Source organism: Caretta caretta, chromosome 5 (assembly GCF_965140235.1).
Source record: "Caretta caretta isolate rCarCar2 chromosome 5, rCarCar1.hap1, whole genome shotgun sequence".
Taxonomy (NCBI): Eukaryota; Metazoa; Chordata; order Testudines; family Cheloniidae; genus Caretta; species Caretta caretta.
In genome coordinates, this window is record NC_134210.1 from 126,118,660 (window position 1) to 126,142,447 (window position 23,788).

Below are 23,788 nucleotides of genomic sequence, written 5' to 3' on the forward strand. Positions count from 1 at the left end.
AAAGCAAAGCCTCCCCCTGGATTAATAATCTACCTACAAACCACCCCAAGGGTGCAGGGGCCCAGGAGCGTGTCCTGGGGGAATTCTGCACCAAAAAATTTAAAAATTCTGCACACAGTACTTTAAAAATCTGCAAAATTCTGCATATTTTATTTGTCAAAATAACACACACACACACCAGTTTCAATTATTTTGGTAATTTATTTCAAAATACTTGTCAGGGAGAATGTCCGTAACCATACGGACAATAAAAAAGATTCAGGAAATGTTTTTTGACAAATAGGTGCCTTACTAGGCATATAAATACAGAACTCTGAGTAAAAATTCATTTAAACTGCAATACAGAACCGTATTCCCCCCCCTCCTCCCGCCCCCGCTTCCAGAAACAGTGCAAAGGCTTGGGGGCGTTAGGGGTAACAGAGGAGCTGAGGGAAGTAATTGCCAGGAAAGAGCCTGAGTGGGAACTTGGAGGGTTGTTGGATGTGGGGGGGGGATGTATGGAACATGTTTTTTTTTTTTAGAGGGGTGGGGATTGTTAGGAAGCCTCCCCCATGCAGACCCTGGCTGATCCCTAGCTGCTCCCATTCAATCAGGCACATCTGTCTGTCCCTATATGGCCATGCACCCCCCATTCCCATGTGTCCTTCCACCCTCTCTCAAACACCTCCATGTCTCCCTGCACCCCCATTCCCATGTCCCTGTGCCCTCACTCAGCTACCCCTTACCCCCATGTGTCCCTACCCCCCTCCCTCATTCCCATGTGTCCCTATGCACCCACTCAGCCACACATACACCCTGCTTCCCCCATGTGTCCCTGCACCCTCTCCCCTGTGTCCCCACAGGGCCCTGCACCTCCATTCCCATTCAGCCCCTGCCCCAGTCTGTCCTCCCTCAGTATCCCTTATGAACCTGTCTGTGACAACCCCCAGCAGACCCCTATGTCCCACACTGTCTGTCCCTCCGTATCCCCTGTCTCCAGACCTGGCCCCACAGGCAGGGTGCTGCCTTCTCTGCCCTAGCAGCAGCTGGGGCTGGAGCAGCTGTCCTATTCTAGTGCCACAGTGGCCCCTGGTGGGCAAAAGGCATAACTTCAGCAACTTTCCCGCAGAAGTTGTTTTCTGCAGGGAAAAAGAAAATTCTTCTTGGCCCATAAATGCAGCGCCTGCGCAGAATTCCCCGGGGCGTAAACATTGCAGCCCAGCCACAGCACCTGCAGCAGGTCTGTACTGTTTGTTAGCTAGGTCTCCAAATACCTTGGGCCCAACTCTCAGGTACATTAAGGCCCCATCCACAACTCTGGCTGCATGAAGGAGTCCTAGGGTGTGGCTGCAGAGCAGCTGTGGGTGCCATTTGCCGCTCACGTAGCCTGCACTTTAGAAAAATAGCAGCGAGAGGATGCCACAGGGTGGGTTTCAGAAGCATGCCAGCCTGTCCACCCCCCTGCCCAGGTCTACACACACACGGGGCCTGCCCAGCCGCTCATGCTGGAGCATCCTCACTTCTCATTTTAGGAGCTAGGTCGAGTACAGCTCGGGCTGGTACATTGCCACAAGCTGCAAATCACGCCACCAGCTGCAGCACACACAGCCCTCCCCCAATGAGACTCAAGCCTTCGAAATCCAGTTTGGGTGGGTTTTTTTCCCCCATTTAAATGGGGGGAAAAGTGTGTTCAACAAAGGTAGGTGGCAACAGCACTGGGTGAGCTAATGAACTTCCCTTGATGCGCACTTTATACTTAGAAACATTTATGCTTTGTTCCTGGAATATATCCTGGCAGTATAGGGGGAATAGGTAACGTGGGGTGACAGTATCAGTTTGGGGTATCTTCCCTGCAAGAACTGTTTTCATCCTATTGCTTGTTTCAAGAGGACAGACATCAGGGGTTAGTGGTGGGGTGGGGGAAATCAAGAGTAAATATTCTATTATAACATTAATTAGATACTAAGTAGCAGAAATATGGGTACAGCATTACAAGAGAAACTTTACTAGATAAGAGCGGTGTGTTTTACCTGTGAAAAGACTGTTAGCAGTTAACTGCTACACTGGTGTAATTAACTACTATAAACCCACATTGCTTACTTGTAATTAACATGACAGTAAAAACCTTAAAGAGATTTTTGTACATCTTCTCCCCCGCCCCAAAGAGGAACTGGTAGTACAGGGTGCAGACATTTCCAAAACACTAACAAAAACATCAGCAAGAAGTGACAAATTCCAGTTGGTCTGTATTTGAATCCCAGGGATGACCCTTGTTTTCCAGCAATACACCAATGAGGTAGAATGTATGAAACCGATGAGCTCATTATGCCACTTGAGCCACATTTCACTGTACACAAGCTACGCTGATGCCTCTGCTTGAAATAATGAGGGAGGAGTTTGCTTCCTTTGGCCGTACAGCCCATTAACATCACAGAATAAAGAGTCTTCTTGCGTGTTGCTAAGCAGATGCATTTTCCATCATATAGCTGTTTCCTGGAGAACGTAGCCTTTTCCAGGAGGAACTCCAGCTTTCAATGCTTCTGGCCAGCTCTGGGTCTCATAGTAAGTTGATAAGGCATCAAAGACTGTCAAGAAGAGTGATCAAGATCAGTATAAATACAGCGATCACTGGAAATCTGGGCTCATTAGAACAACACAGTCTGGAAGATTTGACAGCTGACATCAGCCAGGCATCGTTGCTGTTGGTTACAATCTGATGGGCAGGCAACCTAGGAAACTCGTTTGTGACCAGAGGTTATGTATTGGTAGCTAAAGATCAATGGCATGAGGAAATTCTGCCTTCTAGCTGACAGCCATGTTGACCTCTTGACAAGCCACCATGGAACAACTACAGCTTCCCGGAAAAGCAGAACATACCCAGGGCCTCTCCACTAAGAACAGCTTCTCCAGTCACACTTCTGTGTTTCCCAACGCTGCTCTTCATGTTTTGTAACTTTAAGGTGAACACTTTCACGTTTATTAAACTTGGGCCAACTTTTCACACATGGGTGCCTCAAGATAGCTGTGTACTCCAGAGCATTAGGAAAAACAATCAGGCCCCCTTCAGCAGGTGCCTACAGTGGGCGTAGCTTCTGGTACTCATGTTTGAGAACCTTGGCATTCCCATTTAAGGCAAGCTGATGTGAGTACTACTTCCCGTTCCTGGGTCTACTCCTCACTGCTTAGAGCAGCTTAGACTTGATTCTTCTGATACATGAAAGTGGCTAGAGTCTGCATGTATTTGCTGAATGTAACTACTCCCTGCCACACACACACCTATCCTAGGCAGTATTTTGAATGCTCCTCTTCATTATCCTTTCCTCCTCACACCACACCTTCATTAAGACCTCTATGGACAGCACCAGCAGGGTTCCCCAATACAGCAGCCCTACTGCGATGCACAAGGCAGCTCTGAACCCACCCGCTCATCTGAACAGTAGCAATTCATGTGTTTTGGTAAGATGGGGAGTGGAGTTTCAGTCGCAAGGGATAATGATAACTCATTTTCCCACCCCGCTGCAATTACTGCCCTCAGTCCTTAAGAGGATGTTCATGAGTCAGGGAGCAGTTCTCCAGCCAGAATACCGCATGGATTGGCAGCAACCAGTGTGTAGACACAAGCTGGCCCAGGTCTAACAGAGCTTGTCCTCGGACTAGTTCTTAGCAAACAGGCGGTTGCTTTGCCGAGCTACGGCACCTCCACAATCGGTGGCTCCTCTGCTGGCAATGTTAACATGAATGGGCATCGCCTACTGAGCTAGCCTTCCAGCAGAGTGAGGGGCCACGTGCCCATGTTAAGGCAGAGGTTCGGGAAAGCGTCATAGATTACCAGGGTTGGAAGGGACCTCAGGAGGTCATCTAGTCCAACCCCCTGCTCAAAGCAGGACCAACCCCCAATTTTTGCCCCAGATCCCTAAACAACGCCCTTGAGGATTGAACTCACAACCCTGGGTTTAGCAGGCCAATGCTCAAACCACTGAGCTATCCCTCCCCCCCGCTATACATGTGCAGAAGACAAACTGGTATCTAGGCCCTACCACACACGCTGCCATATCCCCCCTTCTTTTGGTGTTCTAGTCCAATTAACTCTGGTGCCTGAACTTTCCTCCCCAGCCCCTGGCCCATGATTGATACCAGGGTGTAGAGCTCTGGCCTGTAGCTGCATTCTGGCAACAACCAGCCTGGGAGCCATACCTTGATTGATTGCTAACGTCTCTGAATGATAGTTCTTCACGTTGGTGTTCCTCACCATGTACTCTGCAATGGGCAGACGAGCTGTCTGCAAGGAGTGCTCCTGTGCCTTCTGCAAGGTCAGTTTCTGTAAGTCAAAGTAAGAGATTATGCATGCACATGTCAGCACCCTGACCTTTTCCAGTCTGATGACCTTGTAACACACACACACACACCCACCCACCTTTGCTTAGGAGGGGCTAGGAGTGTGGGAGACAGACCCACGCCCTCCATGGCTGGGTAAAGCCAATTAAGACAGACTGGAGCTGTCCCTGTCCCTCCATTCCCCATGGAAACTGCCACCCCAGAACAGACCGGGGCACCAGCTGCCTGCAGCAGGTAGTTCTGGAAAAACATGCCCCCGGGGGAAGTTCCTTCCCAGACCCCAAGGGGCAGAGGTTAGCTCATCCCTGAAGCATGAACACTGATCTCCCTCCCAGAATGTTGTGAGGAAGCTGCCAGCCACACTTAGTAACAAGCAATGGGCAGGCTGCTGCCCAGAAGGCCATTCGAGACATAGTCTCCTGCCAGTTCCCAGCCCGTTTCTACCCTCCCTTCCGCACCTGGCAGAAGGTGAATGAGTGGAAACAGATGGACACTGGAGTCCAGACTTCTTTGATCTGTTTCCAGCTGAGGTTAGACCTGGGTTTGGCGTGGGGGGGACAAGTTCCGTTGCCTTGTTTGTGGTACCTACTGGGAATGGATTGAGTAGCTCTCAGTTTGGCTCCTTCCTCTCAGGAAAATCCCCTCAGCCAGTTCATTCCCTCCCTGAGGGCCAGCCGTGCACGGCCTCAGGCAGGGTCCCAACCTGCCAGCCCTCCTGCTCAAGGCCTGTACGAAGCCAGAAGCGCAGCCTGAGTCAGTCTGCACAGCCACGTGCTGGGGGATTCACCTCGGTCCCCCTGGAATCGGCAGCCTCCTGGCACTCCCAGTGCCTCGCAGACAGGAAAGGAAGGCAGTCGGCCAGAAGCGCTGCTTGTCGGCAGCGGAGGAATGGACAGCGCGGACGTCTGCACCAGCTAGTGAGGGTGTATTTTCCACTGACACATGAGCCGAGGGGATCCCTCGTTGCTCCTGGATTCCCAGACAGCAGCAGTAGCTGGCAGTTCCTGTCTCCATCTACCACAGGCCAGGAGCCTGTAGACGTTCCTCCCAAGCCTGGCTCCTGCATCTGCGTGTTTGTCGCCTCCAGGCTAGACCGCTGCATGCACTCTACACAGGGCTTGGCCCTCAAAAATAGTTAAGTCCCTAATGCCCACAGCCTTCAATGGGAGTTAGGTGCCTCCATACTCTGAGGGCATGGGCCTCACTGACGATCTTTAAATTGTGACTTGTCTGGGCTGTGCTTAGTCAAGAGCTTGCCCGTCGCCTACACCCCGAGTATCTGTCACCCAGACCCTGGCCCAAGGGTGCCCCTCAGCTGGGGGACTCATGCTGTCAGAACCTGAGGTTAGTGCCTCCAGGTCAGCAGCAATGCTTTCCCTGCCTATGGCCTCCACGCCCCTTGGAAGGCGCCACGTCTAACAATCTCCAGGGCACAAGGTGAGACATCTATTCGGGTCTGGTGCCAGATGCTATGGAGCTTACAGCATCACACACTTGAAACGCTTTGATTAACACTGCGAGCCAACGGTTTTCTAACACACTGACTTAACTGCCCTCTGGTAATTTGCGTCTCCAAACATGTCCGAGGGCGGGACGTGTGTGGCCCCAAACCCACAGAGGGATGGTGCCGTTCCCCACTGGGACTCTTTGCGGTGCAGGGGTCCATGCTAGAGCATCCGACTCAGGAGGGGGGCCTCAGCGATCAGGAGAGTCTCTGGATTAAGTTTAGAAGTGTGAGCAACAAGAGTGATGTAGTGGTGGGAGTCTGCTATAGACCACCGGACCAGGGGGGTGAGGTAGATGAGGCTTTCTTCCGGCAGCTCACGGAAGCTACTGGATCGCATGCCCTGATTCTCATGGGTGACTTTAATTTTCCTGATATCTGCTGGGAGAGCAATACAGCGGTGCATAGACAATCCAGGAAGTTTTTGGAAAGCGTAGGGGACAATTTCCTGGCGCAAGTGCTAGAGGAGCCAACTAGGGGGGGCGCTTTTCTTGACCTGCTGCTCACAAACCGGGTAGAATTAGTGGGGGAAGCAAAAGTGGATGGGAATCTGGGAGGCAGTGACCATGAGTTGGTTGAGTTCAGGATCCTGACACAGGGAAGAAAGGTAAGCAGCACGATACGGACCCTGGACTTCAGGAAAGCAGACTTCGACTCCCTCAGGGAACGGATGGCCAGGATCCCCTGGGGGACTAACTTGAAGGGGAAAGGAGTCCAGGAGAGCTGGCTGTATTTCAAGGAATCCCTGTTGAGGTTACAGGGACAAACCATCCCGATGAGTCGAAAGAATAGTAAATATGGCAGGCGACCAGCTTGGCTTAATGGTGAAATCTTAGCGGATCTTAAACATAAAAAAGAAGCTTACAAGAAGTGGAAGGTTGGACATATGACCAGGGAAGAGTATAAAAATATTGCTCGGGCATGTAGGAATGTTATCAGGAGGGCCAAATCGCACCTGGAGCTGCAGCTAGCCAGAGATGTCAAGAGTAACAAGAAGGGTTTCTTCAGGTATGTTGGCAACAAGAAGAAAGCCAAGGAATGTATGGGCCCCTTACTGAATGAGGGAGGCAAACTAGTGACAGAGGATGTGGAAAAAGCTAATGTACTCAATGCTTTTTTTGCCTCTGTTTTCACTAACAAGGTTAGCTCCCAGACTGCTACGCTGGGCATCACAAAATGGGGAAGAGATGGACAGCCCTCTGTGGAGATAGAGGTGGTTAGGGACTATTTAGAAAAGCTGGACGTGCACAAGTCCATGGGGCCGGACGAGTTGCATCCGAGAGTGCTGAAGGAACTGGCGGCTGTGATTGCAGAGCCATTGGCCATTATCTTTGAAAACTCGTGGCGAACCGGGGAAGTCCCGGATGACTGGAAAAAGGCTAATGTAGTGCCAATCTTTAAAAAAGGGAAGAAGGAGGATCCTGGGAACTACAGGCCAGTCAGCCTCACTTCAGTCCCTGGAAAAATCATGGAGCAGGTCCTCAAAGAATCAATCCTGAAGCACTTGCATGAGAGGAAAGTGATCAGGAACAGCCAGCATGGATTCACCAAGGGAAGGTCATGCCTGACTAATCTAATCGCCTTCTATGATGAGATTACTGGTTCTGTGGATGAAGGGAAAGCAGTGGATGTATTGTTTCTTGACTTTAGCAAAGCTTTTGACACGGTCTCCCACAGTATTCTTGTCAGCAAGTTAAGGAAGTATGGGCTGGATGAATGCACTACAAGGTGGGTAGAAAGCTGGCTAGATTGTCGGGCTCAACGGGTAGTTATCAATGGCTCCATGTCTAGTTGGCAGCCGGTATCAAGTGGAGTGCCCCAAGGGTCGGTCCTGGGGCCGGTTTTGTTCAATATCTTCATAAATGATCTGGAGGATGGTGTGGATTGCACTCTCAGCAAATTTGCAGATGATACTAAACTGGGAGGAGTGGTAGATACGCTGGAGGGGAGGGATAGGATACAGAAGGACCTAGACAAATTGGAGGATTGGGCCAAAAGAAATCTGATGAGGTTCAATAAGGATAAGTGCAGGGTCCTGCACTTAGGACGGAAGAACCCAGTGCACAGCTACAGACTAGGGACCGAATGGCTAGGCAGCAGTTCTGCGGAAAAGGACCTAGGGGTGACAGTGGACGAGAAGCTGGATATGAGTCAGCAGTGTGCCCTTGTTGCCAAGAAGGCCAATGGCATTTTGGGATGTATAAGTAGGGGCATAGCGAGCAGATCGAGGGACGTGATCGTTCCCCTCTATTCGACATTGGTGAGGCCTCATCTGGAGTACTGTGTCCAGTTTTGGGCCCCACACTTCAAGAAGGATGTGGATAAATTGGAGAGAGTCCAGCGAAGGGCAACAAAAATGATTAGGGGTCTGGAACACATGACTGATGAGGAGAGGCTGAGGGAGCTGGGATTGTTTAGCCTGCAGAAGAGAAGAATGAGGGGGGATTTGATAGCTGCTTTCAACTACCTGAAAGGGGGTTCCAAAGAGGATGGCTCTAGACTGTTCTCAATGGTATCAGATGACAGAACGAGGAGTAATGGTCTCAAGTTGCAGTGGGGGAGGTTTAGATTGGATATTAGGAAAAACTTTTTCACTAAGAGGGTGGTGAAACACTGGAATGCGTTACCTAGGGAGGTGGTAGAATCTCCTTCCTTAGAGGTTTTTAAGGTCAGGCTTGACAAAGCCCTGGCTGGGATGATTTAACTGGGAATTGGTCCTGCTTCGAGCAGGGGGTTGGACTAGATGACCTTCTGGGGTCCCTTCCAACCCTTATATTCTATGATTCTATGATTCTATGAGAGATGGCAGGGTTGGAAGTCACCAAACTTATATTCACGACATAGTTTTGTGACCATCCATTAGGAATAGTTTGCAATAACCTGATCGCACTGCTAGTGAAGAGGAGAAAACTGCACGACGGCCGGCATCGTTTCCTGCCGGGGGCTCCACTCGTGCTGGCTGAAGGTGCCAAGTGTTTGGTGCAGCTTCCACCGAGCACTCACCTTCTGAATGCTTTCATCCACGAGCCCGCCGAGGACATACACTCTGTGGGGGTCGATGTCCTGCAGAGCTAGAAAGGAAACAGAGCGCACACGTGGCCACGCTAGTGCCATGGTTAAACAGAACACTAGGCCGCTTAGCAGTAGCGGATCTGCTGCAGAGGAGGGGTTGGCTCAAACTGCTCTCTCTGCCCAAGCCGGGCCCCGTGCACAAAGGAAGCTGGGGCCATGCAGTGTGCTGCAGAAGCCACCCCGTGCCCCAGAATTGTGCTGCGTACCCTAAGTTTGTATTGGAGGACGGGGTCTAACCCTAATGGTTACAAAGGAAACCGTCAAAACTTGAACATCTGCCTGAGCCTGCAGAGAGCCTGAAACAACCGCTCCGAGGTGGGCCGAAAACTGCGGAATCGGAATGACAATGCAATGACAACACGTGTTAACTCTTTCACTGCTGATCATTTTGACATGCAGCTTGTGTGCTTACCCTACAACCCCAGAGAGCCAGGCCTCACCACATGCCAAAGGCTCCAACTGTATCTACAAAGCTTGCCGCACACACCCCTGAACAGCTTCCATAGGCCCGCTGCACCTTTCCACTACGAAATTCTGCAGCAGACTGTCAGTTCAAAATAGAGGAGCAGCATACAATACATTCACTAGCAAGCCACAAGAGGGACCGTTTTATTTTCATGTTTACTTCAGTAAAAACCTCTTTTTTTAAGATAGATCTGAAACAGCCACTGAATTTCCAGCCTGCTGCCCTGGAGTACTGCAACGTGCAGGGTTCTAACCACACAGCACATGGGTCAAGACATTCAAAGGTACTGAAATGCCAAATTCCCATTGATATTAATGGGAGTTAGGCGTCTAAATACCTTCAAGGATCTGGGGCTAAACCTTCATTCGTTGCTGGGACATCTTGAGCATTGATTAGTGTAGATCAGATCCAGATAGAGATCCCAGCTACACCAGTTCGGAACTGATCTGTCTGAAGTAGTTTTAAACACGGTTTAAGAAAGGCTTTCAAACCAATCTTGGATCAATTGTTTTTTAAAATAAATTCTAGATTTTAACAACATGAGTTCTCTCCCGCCACAGCTCCCCCAAACAAGCAAAGGGCTCACCATTCTCTGAGTCAGGAGTGAGGTAGACAATTGTCTCTAAAGGAAATAGGTCAAGATAACTTTCTGGAGTGGTATCCATCTGAAAAATGCAAAGGGAACACGCATGTGAAGTAGACAAGAAGTGTCTTCAGCTAGAGTCCATCTGCCGGGGTGGAATACCCTTGTCAGACATGAAGCATATCAGAATTGGTAAGGTTGCTGGGTCATTCAGACCCACAAGGGCATGATATTTTTCAGAAGAAACTAACACACATTCGGTATCTATAAATGCCACTGGTAATTTTCAAGTTTTGTTAAATTATTTCCTGAGCAAAATTAGGAGATGTATTGAGGGAAAGAGATTAGCAATAATCCTACCTAATTTCACTGCCTCTGTTGAGAATTAGAATGTTCTCCATGATTAGTTATCACAAAGTCATGCATTTTCCCCCTTTAACTGCCCAGCTCATGAAATTTATTGGAGGGAATAGAGCTCAATAGTATCCAGGGGTCAGGACTCCATGGTGCCAGGTGCTGTACAACGCACAAGACAAAAAGATGGGCGCTTCCCCAAAGAGCTTAGTGGGCTTGATTCATTCCTCGGTTACTCTGTTTTTTTCCCATGGAGATGCTGGCTGGGGGAATCTGAGTTTTATTCCCACAGATTGGCTGTGCGACCACTTGTAGGGCAAGCCATGTGGGCCAAAATTTCTCATCAACTGCTCCTCTGCAATTCCACTGATAGCAACAGAGTTTCTCCGGTGCCACTGAAGACAGGGTTACACAGGTTTAGCTTAGGTCATAGTTTGGCCTACAAAGCCTTAACTATGGCTGACCATGGGCGTGGAGGAAAAAACCCAGCTTGACTCAGCCATTCTAGGCTGAGGTTGCAGGGCTGGCAGTTAGGAAAAGCATCTTTTTAATTTGTAAACTGGACAAGTCTGATGTGAAGTCCGAGATCCAACAATCACGGAACACCCCTCCTCCAGGAGCCAAACCTCAGTTAGCAATGAAAACGGAACATGTGAATTGACGCAGTGGGTCAGACCCAGGGTCCATCTCACACAGTATCTTGTCTCTACTAGTGGCCAGCACTAGATGCATCAAATCCCACACATCTGCCCAAAAAACAGTGTCCCTCCACTGCACCAGGGGCTGTTTTTTTGTTCTGTGTTCACACAGCATCAAGCACAATAGGGCCCTGGTCAAGTCCTAGGCACTTCAACAATGCAAAGAATTAATAATAAGAATTTCCCGTTCTTCTGCAGCAGTTCTACACTCAATTTTATGATCCCACTGAGTGTCATTCACTCTTGTTTCATTGACTTTGAATAAGACACTTGTCTCGAAGATCACGCTAAGATACATATTTCAGAGTAACAGCCGTGTTAGTCTGTATTCGCAAAAAGAAAAGGAGGACTTGTGGCACCTTAGAGACTAACCAGTTTATTTGAGCATAAGCTTTCGTGAGCTGTAGCTCACGAAAGCTTATGCTCAAATAAACTGGTTAGTCTCTAAGGTGCCACAAGTCCTCCTTTTCTTTCTAAGATACATAGCGGCTGTGTTCATAGGAGGAGCATACGAAAAGGTACAATGAAGACGGGAAAGATTCTAGCTTGTGTTACTGCGTTTTAAAAACAGTCTTCTAGATTATATTGATATGAGTCAAAGGAGCAACGTGTTTTGCTGTGTAAAAAAGGGTAGTAGCCACTGTCTTGTAGAATTCGCTCACGTCAGTTACTTTTACGATACTTACGAGGTAATTGGAAAACCCATCATTCATTCGGAAGCACTCTTCAGAAATAGGACTGCCTGCCACAAATCCAGTAAGGCAAATCCAAAACGGCTTTCCAGCTTTCTTGTTGGAACCATACAGCCTCCTTATCTGAGCAGCAAGGCGACTTATTTCCTTCCAAGAGATGACAAACATCTTCACACAACTGGCCTGGAGATCTCCCATCACAGCCCAGCTTGGAGATCTCCCATCACAGCCCAGCTTAGCATGCACAAGCCAAGGAGGTGGCTGAGCTCCTACCTTATACACATGGACTAGCAGGTGTTTTAAAGGCCATTCATGAGGGACAGTGGAGATTTATGCTGGCCAGGGAGAGTGGGGTAACTAAGGCTCTGTTCTGCCCTTGGCCTTTGGGTTCCCATCCTGTGTGCTGCGTTTTGGAGAGACAGCATGCCAAGGGCAGGGGCACACTGCATGGGTACAAAGCAGGCCGAGGACAGAAAGGCCAATCAAATACATGCAGCTATTGGAGAGCAAGCTCTCTTGGGAAGCAGAGCTCTATGGCTAGTGGTTGAGGGCTGGGATTTTCCCCCATGTAAAAGCCTTTGTTTTTTTACAGTAGCCCCTGACATTCCAGCCCTGGGATAAAGCTTTGCAGAGCAACCCTGCTTGCTGAGGGATATTGTTGGCATTGCTGGACCAACCAGCCACCCCTACCCCCAGCTCCCATCCCCCATCCAATCTAGCTCTGACCTCATTGGTTATTTAAAAGGAAACACGCTGTTTGTGCAGCAGACGAGCTTCAGTAGTGGAAACAAAAAAGAATCACCCGTCAAAAAATGGATGCCTAGACAGTAACTCCTCGCTTAGCGGTGTAGTTCTGTTCCTGAAATATGCGACTTTAAGCGAAATGATGTTCAGCAAATGCAATTTCCCCATAAGAATGAATGTAAATGGGGGGGGGGTTAGGTTCCAGGGAAATTTTTTTCACAAGAACAATAGTCATACACACACACACACACACACACACACATTTTAAACAAACAATTTAATACTGTACACAGCAACGATGATTGTGAAGCTTGGTTGAGGCGGTGAAGTCAGAGGGTGGGATATTTCCCAGGGAATACCTTACTGCTAAATGATGACCTAGCACTTGGCTGAGCCCTCAAGGGCTAACTCATTGTTGTTGATATAGCCTCACACCGTACAAGACAGCACGAATGGAGGGAGGGGAGACAGCATGGCAGACAGAGACACACACCCTGTGTGTGAGAGAGAGCTGCGCATTGCCCCTTTAAGTACACTGACCCCACTCTGAGTACACTGCCTTGTTAAGTTAATCAGCAAGCTGAGATGGTAGCTGCTGCCAGGAAGCTCCCTCCGTCCTGAGCCCTGTCGTGTGTCCCTTCCTGCTCTATGGAAGATGGGGTAAGTGGAGCAGGGGGGAGGGGGACAGCCTGACATTAGCCTCCCTCTTTCCCCGCCCCCGCAGCAAGCTGGAGGCTCCTGGGAGCAGCTCCAAGGCAGAGGGCAGGAGCAGCACATGGCCATGCGGGGAGGGACAGCTGAACTGACAGCAATTGGTAGCCTGCTGCCGCACAGGAAACTTAGGGGAGCGAGGAGCTGATGGGGGGCTGCTGGCCCACCCTGGTTCCAAGCCCCCCCCACCAGCTCGCTGCAACGGGCTGCTATTCCTGCAAGCAGTGGACAAAGCAAGTGGCTGCCAAATGACACGTTATAAGGGAGCATTGCGGAACGAGCATGTTCCCTAATTGATCAGCAATGTAACAAAGTTAACCGGGACGACTTTAAGTGAGGAGTTACTGTAAATGAATCTTTCTTACCAGCCAGGCCCCAATCCTGCAATGGGACCCAGTGGCTCAGACCTGTGCAATGGGACCCACTGGCACGGATCCCTGCTAAATACCTCCCACCGACCTCAGGGAGATGCCTCTGCTGGCAGACCTCATTGTAAGATTCCTCCCCAAGAGGCTCCCAAGCACTCGGGACAGTTAGCGGTTGCACAGCATACCTTCTTCGTCATGCGGCTGGTCAGACTCAGATCTACACACAGCCAAGGCGCTGCCTGTTTGGCCGCCAGAAGCCGCTCCTTGGCAATCTCTTTTAAAACACGTTTGCTGTGCTGGTGAGCAGCACCTGGAATGCAGAGCAGAGAGAGAGATGGGCGGGGAAGAGAGGGAATTTAATCGCTGAAATTATGCAGGCACCTGAAACATTGCCCTAAATCCTAGGCCCCAGCATTCTTGTTGGGGTCCTCAGTGGCAGATGAGCTTCCCCCCCCCACCGCCCCATTTCCCTGCTTGGGTTCCCCACCCCCTCACTCCCCAGTGGCCCCTCCCCCACAGATCTATGTTGGTGTGGGGGGCGGCAGGGTCTCCCGTTGGTCACATCCCCTGGTGAGGTATTTGCAGTAGAGAGAGGGACATATTAATGCCGTTGCCCAAGGCACTGGCAAGGCCTCTTGTAGAACACTGAATTCTGCTCACCGTGGTCCAGGGAGAGGAATTCAGCCTGGAAGAGGTAGCGAGAAGGGCTGCTAGGGTGATCAGGGGAACGGAGGGCCGATCTCATGAGAGGAGGCTCACAGAGTTTGGCTTGCTCCGTCCAGCGAAAGGAAGGCCGGGAGGGGATCTGACTAAACACACCAGGGAGGAAGAAGAGCTATTGAAGCCGAAGGACAAGGCTGGCACAAGAGCCAATGGGGATAAACTGGTCAGGAGTAAATTCAGGCTGGAAATGAGAAGAAGGTTTCTAGCCACCAGTGGGGCGAGGGTCTGGAAAAGCCTCCTAGCAGAAGCCAGGGGGGCAGACAGCCTGACTGCTTTCAAAATGGGCCTTGACAAGTCCATGAACAAGATTATCTCGTGGGGTTGCCTGCGAGAGCAGGGGCCTGGACTCTCTGACTCAGAAGGGCCCTTGCAGTCCTTGTGTTCTCAGGGCTGAGCCCCGTGCCATGGAAACGGAAGAGAAGCTTTGTCTGGCAAGCGGCTGCCTCACCACGTGATCTCCTCCCACTGAGGGCCACGGAAGGAGCAGAAAAGGGCGGTGGTGGCTGCAGTTACAGAGAGGATCCAGGGATATGCAGCAGCTTTCCTTATCCTCACTGCCTCTCATGTCTGCTCCACACCCCCAAACTACTGTGACCCCCCACGAACAGGCCGGGAAACGCTGCCTTAAAGAAACACAAAGGGGATGGTTTGTTGGTTTCAATACGGACATGCTCGGTCTTCGATCTCAGGGATTGAAACAGATTTAGGTCATTGGCAGGTAAATTTTCACACCAATTTCTTGGTGGCAGCCACTCTAAATGATTGTAAGTTTCAGTTTTTCCATGAGGAGCTGCTGGCCTCACAGAGGATTCTTGCTGCAGTAACTGCATGGAAAGAAGCCTCTGAAGAAGGACCACATACAGATTCCTCCCTAGGAGAAATTTCTCAGATGGGAAAGGCATGACGAGGTGTCCCATTCCTAGACACTTATACCTGAAGATATTAAAGGTGTTACCCTGCACTCACTCACACGTGGGAGTAACTTCACGCAGATAAGGATTCCCACGGATGTACATGGGAACGCAGCAACATGAAGTACCTGCCTGCACAACATTAAAAATGTGTGTGTATAAGTCTTTGTAGGCCTTAACTGGCAGGACGTTTCATTCTGACGTTGAACAAACAACTCCAGGTAAAATTTACGTTTTAATAAAGCACGAGCCTCAAAAATCAAACCAGCTAATGTTCTAGCAGCTCATATAAGATGGGTTTGTAAAAAGGCAATATCATTGTCTTGTGTAGATTGCTCACTTTTGTATTGTTGGATTTAATTCTATATTACAAGGGGGTTGGGCTCTTTATGAATATGCCAAACTCCAGAGGTATTTCTGGACACCGTGTTTGGTGGCTGCTTATTTTGAAGCAGTTTTAAAATGGATTCCCCCACCCCCCGTATTAAAAGCTTGATACTCTGTTGTCAATAAGCAGCAGAATCTTGGAGGAGGACTCTCTGTGAGCGTCGATGGGCTTGTCTTCACCGCAGGGCTATCTCAAGTCTCAGCCACACACACAAAGCTGTGAGCATGGTGGTGCTTTCATTTGCAATGGCCAGCAGGACCAGAGGGATAGGCAACAAGTCAAGTTAACACAGTCACTCTGTGCAGCTCCAGTGTTATTCTGCAGTGTAGCCGCTTTCACTAGAGCTAGGCTAACTGGAGAGGACTGAACTCAAGTGTAGATCGTTTGACTTAACTCCACAGTAAAAATAAAACATTGCCCTGGTCTACACTTGAAATTTAGGTTGACATAGCTACATCCCTCAGGGGTGTGAAAAATCCACACCCCTGAGCGGCAGAGCTCTGCGACCTCACCCCCGGTGTTCTTGGGAAGGTGGTGTTCCTATAGTGGTGGAAAAACCCCTTCCATCGGTGTATGCTGCATCTACACCACGACAGTACAGTGCTGTTGCTATGCCCATAGTCCCTGTAGCGTAGGCCATGCCATAGGCTAAGAATCAAAGTCATTAAACCACAGAGCCAGATTCACAGGTGCTGTAAGATGGCCATTGTCCACCAACTGAAGAGCTAACCCCATACTTTTCAGTTTGCTTGTACCTTTATCTTCAGCATGTTTAGCTTTTCTCCTCTCTTTTTCCTGTTTTCTCTTCTTCTTCTTTGCCGTAACTATTTTCTCCCAATGCCTCTGTTTCCTCAAAACATTCCTCTTTTAACACAAAGAGAGCAAAAGGATCTGAGAAGCTCATAAAGATGCAAAAGATTTAAAGTGCTGACCTAACCAGGTTTTCTAAAACCCAGACGTAAGTTTGAGTCACCTTTCACAAAAGGACACCAAGTTTTCGGCTGCAGCTTTGTGCAGCCATAGCCCTGAACGTGTGCACACAAGTTGAGCAGATCCCTACCTACCCAACTTGTGTGCACAAATTTAGTTTTTGCTTGTGCAAAATCATGGGGGCAAATCAATAGGCTGGACTGAAGCGCCATTAAACGTTTGGGCCTAAACAACAAAATTTAGGGGTGGACTTAAAAAAAAAATTGTTTTGAAAAGCATTTTTGTCTTTCAAACTACGCAATAAAAGTCAAGGAAACAAAGCCACCAATCAAGTCTCTTTCTCTTGATAAGAGCCCGTTTCAACTAAACTCACTTGACTTCCAGGCTGCAAGATCAAGCCTCTACAAATATTTTCTTTTTCCAAGATTGCTGCTGAGTGACAGTTCTTGTTTACATCTAGCTCTGTCATGAATTTACCAAAGGAACACTGTCAAAATAAACACCATACAGCTAAAAAACCACCTTCCTTACCTGAGTCACTAATGGCTCAGATCATTAAAACAGAGCTTTAAAAGATCCACTATGCTTGCCCACTCTCCCACATTTGTGCTATTTCTCCCCTAGTTTGTATGTGTCTCTCAGCCTGGATGATGCAAACAGACTGGTCAGTTTCACGGCCTGGGAACCAGTCTCTAGCAGGATGCAGCTGTGTTTGGGTTCCCAGTTCCACTAGCAGGGAATGTTTACATGGGTCTGTTAAAGAATATAATTTCTAGTTTTAGTCATTACTTTTAATAGATCCAGCATCTAGCTCTGACCTTGTGTGGAATGCTGTTAGGCCCCGATCCTGCCACTGGATCTGTATGGGCAGTGCTGTGTGCCCATGCAAACCCCCTGGCTGCAAGGGGCTGCCCATACGGACCCACTGGCAGGATCGGGGCCTTACCTTATACTGTACGTACCGAGTACCACTTCTCGCTCCCCACAGGAAGGTCCTTTGGGCTGTCACAGCCCGTGTCAATCTGCAGGAGCTGGAAGCTTTCACAGATGCTTTCCCTGTCCCCTCCATCATCCTGCCAGGGGACGTCGCATTTCCATTGTCGATCTGCTCCCCCCACAGGGTCACTCTCCTCTGTGTCATGCTCTGCATGTTTCATCATTGCCCTGTGCTCCGGCACGGTGCGGAGTGGTGGCACTGCATAGAACGGGAAGGTGATCAGAGTCTAATGGAGACTTTGCACATTTAATTCAACGGACCAGATCGATACTTCCTAGGCACAACTCACACCTGCTTGGCTCACGGCACCCGGCACCAGGAGGCAGAGAATATCAAGCAGCATTTCCACTGCTGCCCTCCTCCAGGGCTTCTACTGGGGGAAAGCAGCTTTGGTTTGACCCCCAGGAGCCTGCCAGGGAAGGCTGCAACAGGGTATGGGGCTGCAGCCCATTCAGGCTGCACCAGCTCTCAAAGGCTCCTCCAGAAAAAGGGAGGTTGTAGGAACCTTGAACCACTAGGGGATTCCCTGGTCCGGTGTACACAGATCCTGGAGCAAATCTGGCCCCATACATCTTTAAACCCTGCTAGGTGAAAGTGCAGGCAGTGACATAAATACCCACTGAGCGGGGAAGAAAGCAAGAAGAGGTTTTGTACACTTCATGATTAATGAGCCTGCTGAGTCACTAACAATGTGGGGCTCTCCCAAGGGACAGAGTCAGATGCAGACAGGCTGCAGCAGGATGGGATTATTAGAATGTAGGCGTGGAAGGAATCAGCCTTCTGGCACTGGGACATTTCTCTTTGGAGAGGAAGTGAGTAAGCAGGGCAGCAGATTGCAATTGACTAGCAGATAAAATATAGCACCCCATAATCCAGAGGGACAAACTCATGACACACACAACCCTTCTCAGCTACATCTTCATCTTCCACATTTTTATAATAAAGCATAAAAAATATTAAAAATAAAGTTCTGACATTTTTTACCCCAAAGCTTTTTCAAAACTGAACCGACCCTTCTTTGGAAGGGTGATGGTACTTGATTGTTCCCTAGTGCTTAGGTATATCTTATCCCTTTGGGGCAGGACTGTGACAGAAACCAAAGTGAAGATGGCTTAATTACACTTGTCTCTATTTGGCAAAAGAACTCCAAACTCTCCATGCTACAAACTGCACCTGAAAAAGAGCTCTGTGTAGCTCAAAAGATTTTCTTTTTCACCAACAGAAGTTACCTTTTATTGGACTATTAACTCATTCACCTTGTCTCGCTAACATCCTGGGACCAACACGGCTACAACTACACTGCAAACTACAAACAGCACACACTCTGTAGGCCAAAAAGAAGAGAAAAAAAAACACACAACAACCCTTATTATGCTTATGCGCTAATAAATTTGTTAGTCTCTAAGGTGCCACGAGTACTCCTGTTCTTTTTAACCCATATTACTGTTACCCCATCCACCCTTCCCTGTTCTCTTGGTTCAACCATCTACTGCTATCCTAAAACTAAGCTTTTGAAGGCAAGCATTGTCTTTTATTGTATGTCTATACAGTGCCTAGGGCTGTGATCTGGGTGTGACCTCTAGGCACTGCTGTAATAATAATGCCTGCTGAACATAGACAAGCCCATAAAATTCCCAGCATTCCCTTCTCTATTACATATAGATTTTGCAGTCTCAGCTAAACTGGTTTAAATCCAGAGTAACACCACCACAGCCAAAGGAGTAAGGGAGTTACTGGACATATTCACTGGTGTAGGAAATCAGAATTTGGCCCCATGGCTTTAAAATAAAAATACACATCTGGCCTTCAGCAATTCCTTCGTTCTAGTAACAGGCTATCCAGAACCAGCCATGTGGAGGCAGGGACACCAATATTTCACACGATTTCATTCTTTACAAGTCTGCATGTTTGCTACTCACCAGGCACGCTTGGTCCCCTAGCGACAATGGCCAGCGCCTAGGACACGGCCAGGCTGTAACAGCACCTGCAGCTTTAAGAAGCTTGTAGGCACCAAACTTCCAGAGTGATGGCTAGACACAGTCATGTGGCTCACCCTCAAGGTCACTTCCTCTGCTGAGCCAATTGCATTCTAGGAGTTGTAGTCCTACTACTCTGAATAGCTAAGAGAACGAGCACCTTGGACATCTAACATTGCTGGTTTTAAGCCATGTGAAAGAAGACAGAAAGAGCTGCTCTTGCTCCTCTCTGGCTTCTTTTTTAACCTGAAAGCAAACCTTTCGCCCCTTTAGTAATGGTCTAAACCCTCTTTTCCTTTGGGAAACTTGGGGTTAGAGGGCTTTTGCTTACATTTTATTTCCATAGTTCATATTTCTTGGTATCTATCCTTAGTTCAGGTTGTCTGACGCTTCCCACTGTAAGCCCCTGTTCTCAGTTGCCTATAACTTTGCCAAACTTTAAATGTTTGTGCTGAAATCTTCCATGCCAGGTGTCTGCCTCATGCTGAATTTTTTGGAAAGTGTCAGCTAAACTGATTCAATTGTTTCCAAGAATGAGATTAAAGACATTGTTTAGCCCATATTAAAATAATTCTTAGAGTTGTTTCTCTGAGAAGCTCTAGTGCATCCATGTTTTGGAGCAAGGACTTGAAATCTAGCAGGGAAATTTTGCCCTATAGTGTCAGAGAGTTGCCATTTGTTGTCACTATGAAAATCCGCCCAAATTTTGCCAAATTATAAGCTTCTGAAAAATTGCAGTTCACACATGCTCAATATAGACTTGTTTGAGCTAAATTTTCCAAAGATTCCATTTGGACCGAACATGCTCCATCCCCACAGAATTCGCACCTGTGACTCACACCATGTGCCATCCCGACAGAGCAACTGAGCACGTTCCATCCTGGGCCTGCAGGGGCTGAGCAGGACTTTTCCTGGAACTATATGGGCAAAACTTAATTCTGGCATTTCTTAGCTTTTGAGCATTTGACTTTGTAACCTAAGTGTTCTTTTAACATAGACGGTCATTTAAATGTAACTGTGTCATCTTTGTATTATGGTGGTTCATAGAGGCTTAAACTGAGATCAGGACCATGTTGCACTAGATATTATACAAACACATCGTGAGACTGTCCATGTCACTGAAGAGCCTACAGGCTAAGGGGACAAAACAAAAGCAGCATTATTATCCCCATTTTACAGATGGGGAAACTGAGGCACAGAGCAAATAAGGGCTTGTCTACACAAACAACTAGAACACAGCAGCTAACTGTCCATGTACACGCTGCTGACACATGTTAAGAAATTTGTCTGAGGGCTTTGAGCTAGTTCTGTTTCAAAGAGGAGCATATCTTTTAAGTTAATATGTGTTAAGTTATCTTCACAGCAGGGAAATATACCCATTTTACAGCGAGTAAGCTGAAGACAGACAGCAGTTAAGTGACAAGGCAGTTAGGTTCTCCACAGGTGCAGCTGACTGACTGACTGACTGACTGACTCCCACCAAGTCCCACCAAGGAATGCTTTTCATGCAAGCTCAGAAGAACAGCTTGACAGTCTGCAGAGTAGGAGCCACATAGCAACTCCAACCACAGGCCTAGAGGGACCTGAGATGACAGGTGGTTACTATCCTGATTTTGCTAAGCAGTTTAGGATGTTGCCCTACCTACGAATAGATCTCACAACAATCATTCGATTGATTTAGCTGTAATGGGCTGATATATGCATGCATACAAGTCAGCATAACTGTCTTTAGAGCCCTGACACACATCATGTCATGAAGTCATACAGGTTCCTTCTCATTCTTGTCATAAATCAATTGTTTTCTGGGTGATTCCTTCCTCTGAAATGTTATTAAGGTAGCTCTGTGAATCCTCATCAGCATTCTTTGATGAGTGAACTGCAGGTCGACTCAGCAAGCAAATAGGGGGGAAAATACAGAGAAACAGTAAACTAAAAAGCTGACACCATGCAGCGGTGAAATGGCAGTTACTGGTATTGCTGGCTCCTTGGAGGATCTGGGCCCAAGTCACCATGTTACATAAAACCCCCAAACGAATGATATGCCTACCTTTTCTGTACATTTGAACAGCAGCTCTGGAGAGGACAGGCAAGCATTGATCTAGCTGGCCACACTGAACTACTCCTTCTGTTTAATTAATGTATTTGACTAAGATAAAAGCCTACAGGTCATAGCACATTTTCTTTGATGTCCATAACAGAAGCAAAAACAGTCGTTGCCCATTAACTACCCGGCACACATTATAACAAGCCAATACACAATGATTTTCCCATACACCATTAGAAACTCTTTAGTGTACACTTTTCTACCCATAACTCACTCCTCTTGACAAACTCACATCAAACGGGGTTATCTCAAAGGACGTATCTGGATTTGTAGGGTATGTTACCAGGAATGGATTTAACTGGATTAGCACACAGTGTAAACAGATGTTATCCTGGGTGTTTTCTCTCCAAAGGCTTGGAAATGATGCATCTAAAATTGTCTGTGTCAGGATAAGGAAGCGATCATCAGGATTTCTTGAGATTCTTTAAAATGCTCCTGGGAAACTCATCCAAACTATTTGCTGGGCTTGGCTTCTCAATCTGACAAGAGAGTGCGTGGGCTAATTCTGGGGTTCTGAAACAGTGAGGGGAGAGGGTCGGTCAAAAATAGGCACCGAGGGTGGGGGGTTTCCAATCACTCCGCCTGTCCCTGGTGCTAAATGGATATGACCAGGATACGACTGGCCTACTGGACTGGCCATGAGACGGGAAGCAGGAACGCTTGCGTTCTAATCATGATCTGTTAGTGAGTCGCTGCATGGCCTCAGGAAAGTCACTGAGCCACTAAACCATCTTATTATTTGACTTGGAATAAAGTGATCTCTTCTGAAGGGCCTCAAAGAATCAGTGAGATTTCAACTGTGCCCTGGGGCCTCTTTGGCCTCTGGTTTCTGAGCCCTGGGTGCTGACTCCAATCACATTCTCAACGAGCAGGGCTAGCAACTGAGCAGTTTGAACTGAAAGCTGAATTTTCCCCTAATCCCAAGACTCCAGGAGCTGAGCCACTCCAGGCTGATTGTGGTTTCTGGCACTCTGGGCGTTAGAGGGGGATGGAGGGGAGATTCCTTAGGCCCTGGCTGCCCCCAGACTCTCCTGCTGTCCCACTATCTTGTCAACTTTCAGGAAAGAGGCAGTGATAAGTATTTCTAATATGCTGTTCTCTTGTTTAGTCTTGCACAAAAGAAGGCCAAGGGGGATATGATGCTCTCTAAATACACTGGGGGAAGGGAGATAAATACCAATGAGGATGAAGAGCTATTGAAGCTAAAGGACAAGGCTGACACAAGAACAAATAAACTGCCCATGAACAAATTCAGGCTGGAAATTAAAAGGTATCTAACCATCAGAGGAGTGAGGTTCTAGAACAGCCTCCCAATAGGAGCCAATGGAGCAAATGACTTAACTAGTTTTAAGAGAGAGTTGGACAATTTGAGTGAGATTATATGACATGGTTGCTCATGATGATGATGGGGCTCACTGTGAGTTTACATCTTATGTTCCTAAAATTCATGCTTCAGGGTTTCAGCCAGCCACTGGCAAGGGTCAGGAAGGAATCCCCCCCTTGTATTCTGGGAGGGTTTATATGCTTCCTTTGAAGCATCAGGATGGTCAAGGCTGAAGATGGGATACTGGACAGGGGGGCCAGGGCTCTGAGGTGGCACTGAGTATTCTCTCTCTCTTAGGTGTTGGCTGGCTGCTTCTTCCTCACATGCTCAGGGTCTAACTGACCACCATTTTCACCCAGGTCAGACTGGCAGTGACGGGGTTGGGGGGGGGGGGGGGGGAAGGGGTGGTCATCTTCCTCTGCAGGGTATGGGTGACTGGCAGAATCATCTGGGTATATCTCATATAATCATTTCCCTGCCATTGCAGGAGCCTCTGGCACTGGTGCACCTCGGGCCCTCCTCTTCTCTGCCTGTGACAGGTAATAGCCTCCTGGGGCTCTCATTGACTTTGGTCTCACTTCCGTTGTTGGGTTTAGTGTGTGGTGCCGGGTGATGTTGGTGGCCTGTGATATATGGGCAGAGGGGTCAGATTAGATGATCTAGTGATCCCCTCTGGCCTTAAACTCCATGAGACTAAAGCCCCGATTCATTCACCCTGCCCCGGGCAGGGCCGTTTACCACTCACTGATTTCTTCTGCAGAGTTTCCAGGGTGCTTGGAGATCCTGCCAGCCACCTTGGGACCCAGCTACGACTAGCCCCTCGTCCTGTGGCTCCAGCCAGGAAAAGCAGGGCAAGAAGAGTCCCTTGTCCTTGGGCTGGGCACCCTGGGGGACTACTCCTGGCTCTGGGTGACTGACGGCAGGCAAGT

The 23,788-nt window shown here is 48.5% G+C and overlaps 1 protein-coding gene and 1 long non-coding RNA gene across 4 annotated transcripts; one reads left to right on the top strand and one right to left on the bottom strand.

The window, feature by feature from the left end:
• Positions 1-181: 181 nt before the first annotated feature.
• TRMT10B (tRNA methyltransferase 10B) lies at positions 182-23,686 on the bottom strand. 3 transcript variants are annotated; one of them, XM_048849970.2, is made up of 10 exons: positions 19,375-19,688; positions 18,712-18,779; positions 17,421-17,653; positions 16,284-16,392; positions 13,692-13,816; positions 11,678-11,830; positions 9,943-10,021; positions 8,822-8,889; positions 4,174-4,297; positions 182-2,564 (listed from the first exon to the last, which is right to left on the bottom strand). In XM_048849970.2, exons 2-10 carry the CDS (start codon positions 18,725-18,727, stop codon positions 2,458-2,460), a joined length of 1,014 nt encoding a protein of 337 aa, XP_048705927.1. In that variant the 5' UTR covers positions 18,728-18,779; positions 19,375-19,688; the 3' UTR covers positions 182-2,457. The 3 variants fall into 3 exon arrangements, with proteins under 3 accessions (XP_048705927.1, XP_048705928.1, XP_048705929.1); XM_048849971.2 differs by lacking the exons at positions 18,712-18,779; positions 19,375-19,688 and adding an exon at positions 23,605-23,686; XM_048849972.2 differs by lacking the exon at positions 18,712-18,779 and having other exon boundaries at positions 19,375-19,679.
• LOC142072235 (uncharacterized) lies at positions 23,139-23,689 on the top strand. Its single transcript, XR_012668667.1, has 3 exons — positions 23,139-23,218; positions 23,347-23,398; positions 23,620-23,689. It is a non-coding gene; the product is annotated as an uncharacterized LOC142072235 (long non-coding RNA).
• The last annotated feature ends 99 nt before the right edge of the window (positions 23,690-23,788 follow it).